The sequence below is a fragment of the Diorhabda carinulata genome, chromosome 3 (genome assembly GCF_026250575.1).
Source record: "Diorhabda carinulata isolate Delta chromosome 3, icDioCari1.1, whole genome shotgun sequence".
Classification (NCBI taxonomy): Eukaryota; Metazoa; Arthropoda; class Insecta; order Coleoptera; family Chrysomelidae; genus Diorhabda; species Diorhabda carinulata.
In genome coordinates, this window is record NC_079462.1 from 8901600 (window position 1) to 8916384 (window position 14785).

At 30.8% G+C, this 14785-nt stretch overlaps 1 protein-coding gene across 2 annotated transcripts in view; it reads left to right on the forward strand.

The window, feature by feature from the left end:
• The window catches only part of LOC130891415 (ecdysteroid-phosphate phosphatase), a 29126-nt gene that overhangs the window by 7027 nt on the left and 7314 nt on the right, over window positions 1–14785 (forward strand). For both annotated transcript variants that reach the window (XM_057796159.1, XM_057796160.1), the window contains 5 exons: window positions 2368–2546; window positions 3741–3944; window positions 4881–5078; window positions 10428–10637; window positions 13170–13491. In XM_057796159.1, the coding sequence (XP_057652142.1) occupies window positions 2368–2546; window positions 3741–3944; window positions 4881–5078; window positions 10428–10637; window positions 13170–13491 (1113 nt within the window). The remainder of the gene's footprint in view (window positions 1–2367; window positions 2547–3740; window positions 3945–4880; window positions 5079–10427; window positions 10638–13169; window positions 13492–14785) is intronic.

The window sequence follows — 14785 nt, forward strand, 5'->3', positions numbered from 1 at the left end:
ATAATTTTCATTCAGGGAATTTGATAATAGCAATTACCATATTGAAATATCCGATCAAGTAAAAAAGAAGACATTTATTTTCTATAATTGTTATATTGAAAGTAAAGTCTACTGGATCCAAGTGGTTCGTCATTAGCAATGTTGCCGACAATTGAGAAAAGGCGCTCACAAGAAACAGTTGATCCCACGAGTGAACATGGTGATGAATAGAGATTTTTTTATTCTTTCCAGTAAAGAATAGGATCATACTTTAGGTGCACAACTACCCGGGATGAATAATGTTTAAATTCTTTCATTTAAGCCCTGATTTTCCAGTGCAAGTAGAGAGATACTTGTTTACAAGCAATATATTTATAAGATCTTTTATAAATTCTAATCGCTGATAACAAACTCATTTTTTGTTATTATTTTTACTGTTTTTTGTTGCACCATGCAGCATATTCTTCAATCATAATTAACAAATTCAAAGATTACAAACATAACTTTTTTTATTAAAGAGCGGCGACGGAAACTAAACAAACTAAGCATCCAGTGACCTAGCGAGCTTTTAAGTAATTAATCTTATAGTCGGCAACACCGTAATATTACTAGTGCATTCAGCTAATTGCAAATCATTTTATGCTCGTTACCAAAACAAAAAATCGATTTTCAAGGGTGAATATCGATTCAGTGATCGGTTCAGAACAACGTGTCGATTTAAAAACCGATTTATTTGATTCCGAGGATTTGATTAATCAATTTCACATCGCCATGTCCAATTCTTAGATCACTTGTTTTGGAAATGCTGGTGTGTGCAGCAATTTCTTTCATTTTTTGGTGCCGGTCACCGTCACAGGACCTTCCATACGACGGTTATCTTCTAATGATTCTCCTACCCAGTGAAACAACTTACACCAATTTTGAATTGTTGAAAATATTGAACAAAAGTCACCGTAAACAGCCTCTTATTCTGTTTTTAATTTGTGTTGGGGTTAATTCTTTAGTCAAACTCTATTCGAGACATTTTTCAAAATAACTTGACAAAGTGGTCGTTCGTAGTCTACTATAATAAGTTGGATCGAAGCAGAAAGTTAAAATTTGGTAATTATCTAGATTAGCTTACACCCCTCTGATTTCGTTAAAATTTTAGTATGTTGTAGAGAAAATTATGCTGAAAAATTTGATTAGATTTACTAACGATAGTCGTATGTAAACAAACTAGATTAAATTCTCTGCAAATTTTATGATACGTCATTGTCATCATTAGGTAATGAAGACATGCGAAGCTAAACTATGATGTATAAATTATTTTCCTTTTTTTAGAACTTCAAAGTTGTAAAACTATGTGAAGGGATGGTTTCCGTGTCCTACATATAAATATTAAATTTTTCAGCATAATTTTCTCTATAATTATATCTAAAATTTCAACGAAATCGGAGAAGTGTAACCTAATCTAGATAATTACCTAAAATTTTGTATAAATTTGTCAAGGCGCGTGCAAGATTTTTGCGAATGCACTCTATTTACTCTATTACTGTATAAGGCCAAGAACTACGTATCTAGAGCCACTAAGTCCAATTCAAAATTGTTATATCGTCTCAGGATTGTATCCTCTGAAGGGTATACTAATATTAACAGATTTTAATGTGTATGAATAGCTGTGACTCTCGTTGACGACTGACTTCGAACTAATTGATCTTATAAATATGGTGCTATCGCTTTTCATTCAGTGTCTACTTCCTGAATCAGTAGATAATGAGTAAATAATCTGCTGGTAAAACTTTGTGAGATATACCAACTGTTAATATGTTTAATATATAGTCTCAGATTAATCTCATATGCCTCAAAATAAGATTTGTAATTCTAAAAATATATTTAAATAAAATTATCGACATCTTTTCAAAAATAATTTTGAAAACGTACCTCTCAACAGTAGCCCTTAAAAACATGTTAACCAACTTTTATTTAATGGAGGTCTTAGCCGCTTTGATAAATATATTTCAATTATATGCTTCAACAATCTGTACTTGGAGCTAATGATTAATTTTCTTTATATACAGAATGTATACTTTTAAGTATATGTTTTTTGAAAATTTTATTTCCACATTGTATTGATGCAATTATATTTTTGAATCATCAAAACATTTTTCCTCTCTAAAAATAATCGAATTACGTAATCACTTGAAATACATTCTGAATAAAAACGTTATATCTATTTTAATGCTAATTTTATTACGTTGGCTTATTATCGTTTTTTTTTTCACGAGTTTCCTTTTGTTCAGCTTTTTGTGATTTTGCTAAAATCTATGGTAATTTTTGTTATTTAGTATATGGAATTATTTATTCTACTTGTAATTATTTATTAAGAAGACAATTGCGATTTTACAGCTATAAGTCTAGAACCTCATGTAAAATCCCTCCATTTGACGTTAGCCTATCAATTTCCAAGTTCCCAATATTCAAGTTTGAAATCGCTCGTCGATGAACTTGATCCCGGTGCTTCTGAGGGCTGGGAACTTAGATTATATTCCAGAGATCCTAGGATTAATAGCAAGCAAATTAATAGGGTTAGTACAATATTAGAGATATATAATAGAGATATTAATTTTTATATAATAATACTTATCAGCGTCAAATTGTGACAAAAAATTGTTCGTGTCATCAAAATACAGGAAAATATTTTCAGTATCAGATATAAGATGATCCTAAAAATATTTTTCGAAGCATCCGATCTCAACTTCACCCAATATACTTACAATCGAAGCCTCTACTAAAACTCTTCAGTCTTTATCTTTTAATCTTAAGTCAAATTAACATGGAACAAGACAACGTGCAATACACAATATATTTTTGTCAAAAGGTCTTATACTTGCAACTCTATTGATTCAATTACATGCAAGCTGAAATTCTAGGGAGAAATCTAGTTACTACTGTCATAAAAACCAATCTAATGTCATTCAGACCAGCTGATCGATTGGAACACTTTTGTAAAATAATTATTTTGTCTTTTTTGATAAATTTATTCTTGCTGGTTTGTGATTTTGGTCGTTTTATATTATTTACTTCAATTATAATTTTAAATTTACAACATTTCAATAGAGATTTTTTAATTATGTAAAAAGCAAGCACAAGAGGGTGAACTCTATTGCACACTGAGTCGCCTATAAGTCTAATTGCTCTCTTCTGTATAGAGTCGAGCATCTTCAGGGTATGCGTAGAAGCCAAACTCCAAATGTGCGAGCAATACTCCAACGATGGACTAATTTGGGCCTTGTAGAGGATTAGAAGCTGTTGCGGGTATATAGCTTTTTGTTCTTAAGCTTTCCAAGCTTTTGTGAAGCTGCCTTAGCTAATTCGGTTACGTGGCTAAACAAAGACATATTGCATCCAACCTCAACACCCAACAAGCAAATTTGCCAACGAGTTAAAATCTAAGAAGTACAAAATTAATGATTTTATGACTACATAAGTAACTAGAATCGTTATTTGGAAACCAAGTTCCTCTATCAGAAACGAATTAAGGACACAATCCCAATAGGGCAGAACGTGGGAAGATAAAAAACACCTCGATTCGCTCGAAATAATTCGAAATCTGGATTGGATAGTTTCCTTTTTGCCAAGTTTTAAGGCGCCATCTTCCCTTTCAACGTATACCCTTGTAGATAAACTGAAATGGTTTTCCTTACCTCTACACTTCATATTGTTAAATCAATAATGAATCTTACTTGAATATTCCACCTCAATTTTATTTTTCATTATAGGTAGTACATGCTTATACACCTGTAGAATCAGATGAATTAGATCTACGGATTGGAGATTTCATTTACATAAGTGCTGATGCTATTGCAAACTCAGCTGATGGTTGGGTAGAAGGTACATCATGGTTGACTGGTCAGACTGGACTTCTACCAGAATCGTATACTGAAAGGACTGCTGAATCAGACGCTTGGACACTACATAAAAAGGTGATTTGCTTACTACTTATAATATTCTTTAGCAAAAAACAAAAAATACTGAAATCGAATGTATGATAGAAACTTTGTATGCATGAATGATTAATTCCAGAAGCTCGATGAAATCACACCAAATCCCATCTAAACTGAGGGAGGATAATCGAAAATCTTACGTAAACTACAAAAAATGGAAAATTTTCAAAAAATAAATCATTCAGTTTGAAAGACAAATTTATATCAGAATTTTTATGATGCATACGTTAAGCGGCATACTGACAATCTAAAAAAAATCGTGCCAACAAGAAGTTTGGAATGGATAGGCGAAGGTGACTGTCTTCCAGCACTACCAGAAATCCCAGATGATGTGTATCCAATTATTTCAATAAAAAAAGTACACTAATCTCTATAGATTGATTAAAAATTTTAAAAAAGTTTCGTTTTTATGTGTTTATACTTTGATTTCATTCAATTTAAATAAATTTACTATAGTATACCTGAACAGTTTATTATTTTTCCAAATAATGAGAAAAAATTAGTTTAAAGTAAGGGGATGAGGGTGTCCTGGCAAATCTCACTAAATCTTACCTAAGGGGAGGGAGGATTCTGAACAGATCGAAAAATGGCCCTCGTAATTAATGGATTTCCCCATAAGGAACATGTCGTTGCTTACAATTTTTGTTAATAGCTTTTTTAGATAGTTTCCATAATAATGTAAACTGAAAACTCTGTATATAGCAACCAAGTATTAAAAATTTTGTTTATCTAAAAGGTATCATGATAATATGTTTATCGTTTACCCGAAATTAGGTATTATTTGAATAAGATATTTTATCAACACTTCCGTTACAAATAAAGAGTAATATAGAAAACAACAGAATTAAAATATTTCGGTAATTGGTATATATTTTAAGAATTGAATAGAATTAATTTGAATTTATTCCTGTACAGATTGCTCTCAATCAAATCGGGACTGGTGAAAGAAGAAGTTCTTATAAAAAAGACAATATGATAGAAGAAACATCTGCCTTATTTTCGGACGCAATCAAACCGCCTGTACCTCCAACAATCGACGACAGTAATGGCGACGAAGGAAATGTTTACGAAAATTTGTTGGAATTGAAAAAAAGGGCAGCTAATAACACCGAGGTAAAATTTAATTTTAATATTGATGGCTTAAGTGCAGAACTTTATACTCATATTTTGTCAAAAAGTTAAAAGCAGAAATATCTTGCGACTTTTCGGTAATTATTAGGGGTTGTTATTTTCCAAATTGGATTTTGCTCTGCAAACGCCCTTTAAATTTTTAGGTTGACTTAAAAAAACATCAGACCCTAACCCTTATTATTTAAGAAATAAACTAACTAAAAAGATCTGAATGCTTTTTTTCGATAAAATTTACCGTTTAAAAGTTATTCAACGATAAAGTTGTATTCATATTTAAATTCATCATTTTCCTACTTTTTTAGTTACTATCGCTTTTTTGCAATAAAATTATTCAGTAACTCCAATATCTCCGTATATCTAAGTACTTCTACATAATTTTCTTTCTTAAAATTTGTGAATCTAAAGCAATTAAACAAAAAACTAAACACGCCATCTGAGAGCAACCTGAGAGAACTTCATGTCATTTCAGTCTATAACCTCTCGGTGTATAATAAGTATAAACACTCCCAACTAACATTTTTCGCAGCTCAAGGTTTTATTACAAGGTAGCAAGGAGTTTATAAGAAACCTTAACTTTTATAATAGTGTTTATAGCTTTATAACAAAACCATTGGCGATTTAAGTTTTATAAGACATCTAATAAATATCAAAAAAGTTTTATAATATTGCATCCAAAACGTTTTGGGTTACTTTATCTATAAAACCTTTGATGTAAGTACTGTCAGGTTTTTTGAAAAGGTTTTATAGCGTTCTTAAAAACTAAGCCAACTTTTACTCTTGGGATATTATAACTGGTAAAACCCTTATAAATAATAAGGTACGTAATATTCCACAGCTACTTTAAAACCTAAAGGAAGTTATAACACTTAAAGGCTCAGTAACAACTTTTCATGTAGAAGGAAGCCGCTTTGTTTTTGAGGTTAGGGTTTTAAGAATTGCTTTCCTAAAGATGTTACAAACTAACGAAAATTGGCATAAATTTAAATATATTAGAAGTTTTTTGTAGAAAGTGTTGTAAAACCCGTGATAATATTTTGCGAATTGATGATAAATCATCAAAAACTGCAGAAAATCCAGAAGAAATAGAGCAAAATTTATACTTTCATCAAGACAATATTACATTGGCAAATACTACTAACTACTACTAATATAACTACCACTGATGAAAATACGAAAAAAGGATATTTAGAAGAATATATTGACACAATGGAAAATTGGCTAAGTGAGTTATTCAATGACCAAAATTTTAATGAGATAATAACTAATTATAACAATGTTACTTGCGGATTTTAGGTAATTGTTTGTTTCCTCAAATATATGCCAAAGCTCATTAAATGACATTTTTTTTAATTGTAAATAAATATTGGCCAGATAATCTTCCGAAAGATACTAGAACACTGTTAGAAACTCCAAATAAAACAAAATATGGTAGACATAGCTGATGAACAATTCTACTGTAATTTTAAAAACAATAATGAAAGAACCATTTGGATTAATACAAATATGGATGGGATCCCGATTTACAAAAGTAGCAAGGATGAATTTTGGCCAATATTATTTAACATTTATAACTATCCAGAAATAAAGCCGATGGTTATTGGAATTTTCCAAGGTAAAAGCCAACCATCAAGCGTTGAAATATTTTAAACCCATTTATCGTTTTCCCAGTTTCTTTGGTTTGAACAATTTTAAAAGGCATTTTGGGTTAGGATTGTAGGCTTTACTTTATCTATATATATATATATATATATAAAAACTGACATTTAATAGAAAAATATTATGGGTCACTTCTTTCAAAAACAACAACGACAAAGTGGTCTTATTATTAATTAAATGTTTGACATTTGCGCACTAATAGTTTTCAGTTGGTTTTCCGGTTACCTTTAGTTTTATACCGTTACTAAGATTTTTATAAATACCTTTTTGGTAACTTATTAACACTATAAGTATTACAAAATTACTATAGGTTTTGTGTGGATGAGCCGGCAAACATGGAGTCCTTTAAATGGCGCCCATTTTTATGTTTTTTCGAATTGACATAAATATAAAAAAGGAAGAATATTGCATTTTAAGCAAACAAGAAGTCATATTCATAGATAAAGGATAGTGGGATAGATAGGAAACTGTTCACATTATATTTGAACATTGCGACTAGCGCCACCTTGCGGGTTTAGGAAACAGCAACGACTAAAGATTTGGCGGAATGTTTAAAATTTTCAGTTCAAATCAATGTTCAGGTTATTTGGATTACGAAAAGCAAAAATAAAATACTTTCCCTACAATATATTTTTATTAACACTAAGTATATAACTAGATAGGTACTTAAATTATATTCAAACATTTGAGATTTTTAATTTTTTTTGAATATTTTAATTGCTTTTCAAATTTTTGTGCAGCATATATGGTAAAACTTCTTCACAAATCAATTTTGAAGTTGATGGTATGGAGATGTTAACTGTTTCTACTTCAGGTGAACCTATTTGCTCTGAGCGTAGTTTAACCATTTTGGCAGAAGAAACTGTAAAAAGACATATTTCTTTCATTTATCGTAAATACTTATAGTTATTATTAGTATTACTGCTTCACTGATATCCATGAGAAAGAGAAAAGAAAAGAGAAAAATTTATAATTAATAGATTTGGAAATTGATTAAACTCACCTTCTTTCCTGTTAGAAGCATTAAGAAATAGAGAAGGAATTGCATTAATCCAAATATCATACAGCTACAACAAAATTTTATTTGTTAGTTTTCCTGTCTTCTGTGAACTATTATTACTATATATACCTATATAACATTTTGTTGACTTAATTTTTCACACCTTTAAATATAAGCAAAAATAGACATGCCAGATGTTATGCCGTTTTTGTTAACCATTGTTATTGTTAACTTCAGGCCACATAAAATTTCTCCAAAATATAAACCCTGGCATGGGCAAGAATGTATGACATGCACGTTAGGATAAAGTTAATGGCATATTTTTTTACTTACTATTTGATCTTTTGGAAAAATATGCATTTGGGCATCCTTGTTATAATTGTTACAGCCATTAACGCAACAGTTAAAAACCATGTTGAAAAAGTTCTTAATCAATAAGCTTAAAATCACAAAAAAATGGCGGAATCCGAATAATGAGAGAATAACACAAAACTATAAACGCACAAATCAAACTATCCAATTTACTAAACACCAATAATAACCACAATAGTAATAACGAAATAATAAACTTGTTGCTGTACCTCTCAGCTGATAGATCGATAAATAATTGTATACCATGCGCAATCGCGGAGCTGTGTTGCGCCCTCTGATGAGTTTAGGAAATAAGAATATGTAGTGAACTTTCACGCTCATTAAAGTTACCAGAGCATGGTCATATTTCTTCAACAATATCCGGTTAAGGAAAGTTCTACATTTTAATTGCAAAAAAAGTTCGTGAGACATAATTTTAATTTTCAGGTTTTTATCAAAATTAAGTTTTAATGTGCTCAAAACGAGGGTGCTCTAGTTCTAGACAGAGTAAAATATAAAATTAATCGATAAATTTTTTGTGTCAAATAGAATTAAGTCGTCACAGGAACATTTCATAGCTTTTGAGTTGTTATAATATTTAATGAGACATTTTCATAATAATATCAAAGCGAATTCCATTGCTGTCAACTTAAGAGTAATGCTAATGATTCAGAGCAGTTTGGCCACGTTTACACGTTACAAATAAAATTTTTTGTATCGATATCTGACATTAGATGAAGCACAGACCCATCACTTCACTCCGAAATAAAAACGATCATCATCCGAGTGGGCTACAGCCGGTGAACCACGTCCGAAGCGTCCAAAACACAAAAGCCAGGCTTCAGTATTTTGGGTTGTGCAGGGAATATTGTTCATCGACTATTTCCAAAGGGGGGAGACAATCAATAGCTAATACCACATAGAGTTGTTGGATCGTTTGAATGCAAAAATCAAGGTAAAATGGCCTCATGTGTCGATGAAAAAACCAATGTTTCGCCAATACAATGCACCGATTCACAAGTCGATGGCAAGGATGATTAAATTGAACAAAATACACTTCGAATGGTTCCTCATCCACCATATAGATCAGATCTGGCCTTTATGTTTTTAATATATAATATATAATAATGACAAAGGACTACATATAAAATATATTGCAAACAAATGATAAAGAAAGAGATAATGTTGAAAGCAGTAACGAAAATGTATCACTTGCCGGTTTAATACGGAACTAAAATTTGGTCCCTGTTACCTTTATGAGATTCTCCATTTAAGTGCTATAGGGGTTTTATAAGAGCAACGAACAATTGATAGGTTCTGACGTTTTATAAAATAGGTAATCGATATGTAACCGTTACCATCATAAAACAAAAAATGTTAGTTGGAATGTTTATACTTATTATACAGTTTTTTGACTTTTTTCACACATCTTGAAACAATTTGTATTTCAATTCTAACTCTTTACTAGAATTTAGTAACTACAACAAATTGACAACTTGCTGAAAGTGTTCTTTGTTTCTCTTGTTTGATAAAATAACATTTATAGTACTTGTTTGTTAGTTGCAAATTTACTGCCACTGATTGTTTCGGTCGGTTCTCCCAAAAGAAACATTGGATTTCTTAAACTCATAGAAGTATTCATTTTTTTTTTTTTGGAAAATTATATCAGAATTTTTGCTGAATGAGTTAACAATAATAAAGTTTACTAAATAAACATTTCACCGAGAGGTTATATAGAAGTTATAGACTCAAATGTCCTGAAGTTCTCTCATATTGCTCATAGATGGCTTTAGATTACAACACAAATAAATTTAAAATGTGACTGTGTTTATCTTTTTGTTTAATTGCTTTAAATTCACATATTTTATAAAAGAAAATTATGTAGCAAACACTGTATCTAACAGGAGTCCTATCACCTGAAGACGCTGGACGTGCAGATTTTGTTGCACAGAGGACGAAACCTCTATCCACATTTTCTCAAAGTGTGAAACTCCAGAGCACTACACCTGAAATGGAATAGAAGACGAAGATCTATGGCAGCTGCAGCCATCCCACATTCTAAACTTTATAAAAGAAGTGGGATTAATAGATCAGCTGTAAACACTGGATTCTCCAGTGGGGGGGACAATAGATCCTTTGGGTCGCAGTGTTTATGACACCCCAATACATACATAGAATGAGACAAGTCTAGATAGTATTTTAATTTTGTTCTATTGTGCTATTTTGCGATTATTACAATAATTCTTGTTCAACTGCCAATTTAATATTTTTGACACCTCATAACAAATTTCAATAATGTGGTATTAACATTATATTATGTTTAGTCTAAACCTCGAAGTGTCTTCGTAATGCGACATGGAGAACGAGTTGACTTCACCTTCGGTAGTTGGACCCCTTATTGTTTTGACGAAACAGGTAAATATACGCAAAAAGATTTGAACATGCCAAAAACCTTGCCAATAAGAAGTGACGGAAGTATTGGGTATTTGAGAGATTCTCCTATTACGAATATTGGAATTATACAGGCAACTTTGGTAAGTATTACTGTGAAACACTCGAGACAATAACATTAAAACTAAAATAGAGTTCATAAAAAATCTTTTATCATTATTTATATTCTATTCATTATCATCTCAACTGTATATATGTTTAACTATATCACTATTGATTAAACTTTAAGGATTTATATCATCCTACGTTTTTATGTCGTCACTTGTAGTATTTATTAAATGAACAATATTGCATTTTATTTGTACTTACCTAATTGGTTGCAATACATTTGGAACTTTTAACATAAATAGTGGATTGTGACATTTTGTCAATTAATATTGGTCTAACAGAAAAAATAAAAAGACATTAGACCAACTTTAATATTGAATATAAGAAATACCTTGATAACAAAAAATTATTAAAAAATATACAGTACGCTCCATTCAACAACATCCATCTGGAACCAGATCTTGATTCCAGAACAATCAAATTGATAAATATTATACAGAAAGCAGTACAACAATCTATTATTTAGTTAAAAATAGCATATAATTGAAAAAAAAACGAAAAGCATGGATTACTCCCTCACTGATGAAAAACAGAAAAAATAAATTACAAATAGAATTGAAAAAAGATCCTAACAATAATATGAAAATAGTACATTATATTACTAGGAGTAGAAGGCTATCATTATTGTTGTGCCCAAATTCTTGCACTGCCGAGGCGTTAGCCAAGTCTGTGCAAACTGGGCCAAAGACATAATGGATCTTCTGCTTCGAGTGTTTCAAAAACACACTATAATGCACTACAAGTTTTGCAAAATAAATTTTTGAAATTACATGGCTATGAAACTAGGAATAAACAAAAGTATGTTATACCTCTTATGAATAAGAACATAGGACAGAGAAGTTATTTGTACTTTAGGATTGTATAATATTAACAACCTACTGTATGATATAGAAAAATAAAATACACTAAAAAGCTTCAAGACTGACCTAAAAAGTTATAAAAGGAAATGTATACATGAATTAGTTGGCCGTTCTTGATCTAAAAGGAACTGAAAATGTACTTTGATTGTAATGCTATATTTAAATACTCATTTTATGTTATATGAAATAATCTTTTTACTTCACTTTTTCTTCATCACTTCTTTAGATAAGCTTAGGAATAAGTAAAAGACACTACGTTGGTCGCCAATAATCAAAAAGTTCCCCAAATTTTACTGGGATATTTATTCTTCACACTATTTGAGTCGACTTTGTTTCATATGGTACTCACTAAATTGAATTGATGATCCAGGATAACATTTTTAATATCAGTTATAATTTATTAAAAGAAACTTCCTATATACCTTATCAATTGGCGCTACAGCTCGCCTCGCCTCCAAATTAGTCTGTTCTTCACCAACGTTCCCTATCCTTTCAGATTCATTGTTTGTAAGTCTTGTAAGTCGTGAACTTGATCAGTCCATTTGAAACCTTTTGAGAAAAAATGACAAACAGTCACAAATTTAGGCACAATTTTTTTATCGAAAATTTTAAAATGATGTCTCCTTTTGGACATCCTAAAAATTACTTCCCATATGATATGGGATATTTTACAGGAGCTCAGCAATACAATGTGTAACTGTTCGTCCGGTTGTCCTCCATTCTGCGAATGTGTCCAAACCATCTCAACATCTCGGGCTTCAATGAATCGGATGATGTTTTCATTACTTAGTATTTAATCGATTTCTCTTATATTTCGGATTCTCCAGTGTGCTTCATTCATTGTAATACCTCCATATATTCTCCTAATAATATTACTCTCATTTATTCTCAATCTTTCTTGATATTTTTGTGTTATGGCCCAACATTCACTGCTGTAAGTTTTGATTGGTCTTATTAGAGTCCTGTAGATTTTTCGTTCTTATTGTTATTAGTTTGTTTTTCAGGAGCTTCAGGTTCACAAAAGAATCTCTATCACCACTTTCTATTCTCTTTTGTAAGGCAGCATTAAATCTTCCACTAGCCTTCAATCTTCTGAGTCTCTCTTTATTTCTGTCTACTACTGCGATATTATTTGTATACGCACAAATCAGTGTCGATTCATTAAATATAGTACCAGATGTGATCACTTAAGTTGCCACCTTTTTTAATTTTAGTACATGATTTTTACATCATACTATATTTATGAATTACTGGGTTTTTGAATTTCACTGGGTATTTCATTTCAATCAAACTTCTTATATAACGGAAATAAAAGACTTTTTAAAACCGCTTTAGACGATGGTTTTCCAGGTCCAGGTTATTAACCTTCTTGTATAAGAGGATGCAGAAAAAAATTATAGATGTTTCTACTTTAGGAAAAGCTTCTAGTAAACTAACGCAAATTTTCTGGCAACATGTCCTGAAATTATTCAATGGCATGTTTCAGTAGAGTGGATAAATAAAAAGGTACAAAACGGGAAATATGGTATAAAAAAGGACCTACGAGAATATTATAGGGTCTTAAATTATCATATTTAAAATCTGTATTTATGTTTTTGACTAGTTTTTTTATCACGATATACTACTTATAAATACTTTTATTTTTAGACTGGAGAATCTCTTAGAGATAAAAATATTGATATAGAACATGTTTACTGCTCTCCATCGTTCCGATGTATTCAAACTTGTGATGGTTTTTTAAGAGGACTGGGGAAAAGAGACCAGCTTAAAATAAAAATCGAACCTGGACTTTTCGAATGGACTATTTGGTATAATGAAGGAGTTCCTGCCTGGTTATCAAAAGAGGAATTGTTGCAAGGCGGTTTTAATATTGACGAAAATTATACACCTTTTGTTAGCGAAAAGGAGCTAAAGGAATCGAAAGAAAATTGTGAACAGTTCTATTTGAGGAATGCTTTTATTACACGAAGTAAGTCATAAAAACAGTCAGACAGATAATGTGACTTTTCTTTTTACTGTTTTTGTTACAACTCCTTGTCTCTCACTTTCCTCTTCGCTTCCTTAATATTCATGACATTAAAATCAGTGTTTACTTGAATTTTTCATTTTGTTTCACTTCTTTCCCTTGCTCTTAGTATATTTTCATTACTTTTTTATAGATGTGTCTGTCTACATTATTGTTCTTAGCTAATTTCTTTCTTTCCATATATTTCTCTTATAATTTTATCTCGAATATCCTTAATGTTGTAGACAGGTTCTCAATAGTATACATAGAATTATTAGAATTAGAGGTGCATAAGACCAAAACTGATACAAATTCTAGGATATACAGATATAACGAAGAAATATAAAAGCTGAGAGAAAATTTTATAAAAAGGAAACTGAAAGCAATATTTTTATATAGAAACAGAATATACCTAGATACAATGAAAAATAAGAAAATGAATATATATTAGTGACAAGTTTAGAGTATTCAAGAATATTTTTAAAATGAGGTAACAACAAATATTTGGAAATTAATTAGTGAATACAATTAAGACAGATTTTTCTTTATCTACAAATGATAATTAAAAGAAAAATGAAGCAGTGAGAGCTGATAAAATCAATGGAAAACTAATAAAAAAAGAAAGAGCTAGACAAAATATTTTCCTACTGTACATTCGTATATTAACACCAGAGAGTAATACCACATATAACAGACGAAATAAGTAAATAGGCAAAAGCAGTAAAAGAAAAGCAGATCATTCAATAAAGAGTAAACCTGCCATTTCATATGGAATCAACCATAAATGAAGAAATAAGAAATATCTTCAAACAATCCCTTAAAATGGTATTTCCTATCCAAAATTTTACACTCAAAGCACTGAAACTATTTTCATCGGAATCGACCCAAGAAAAGCTCCAGGGTGAGATCTTTAACTTCATAACATTAGTTATGCTAGTAATTTTTCAAAAATATGAAGTTTATCCGAAAAATATGTATAAGAATTGAACAATAACTTTATTTCTACAATTATTCGGGAATTGCAATATTCTTATTTCAAAGAACTCTCCCTAAAACAAGATGCACTTCTGCCAACGCCGTTTCCATTTGATATAATTACTAAAAGTTTTCAGTTGTGATGCTGTTCAGCTGCCATGTCGTTTCTACCTTGATGGCTCCACATCTCCAGAGTACCGCCTCTGAAGCACTATTTTGCATTTCGGCAACAAGGAAAAGAGATAAGGGACTGAATCTGGCGAATTATGCGGGTGATCTGTCA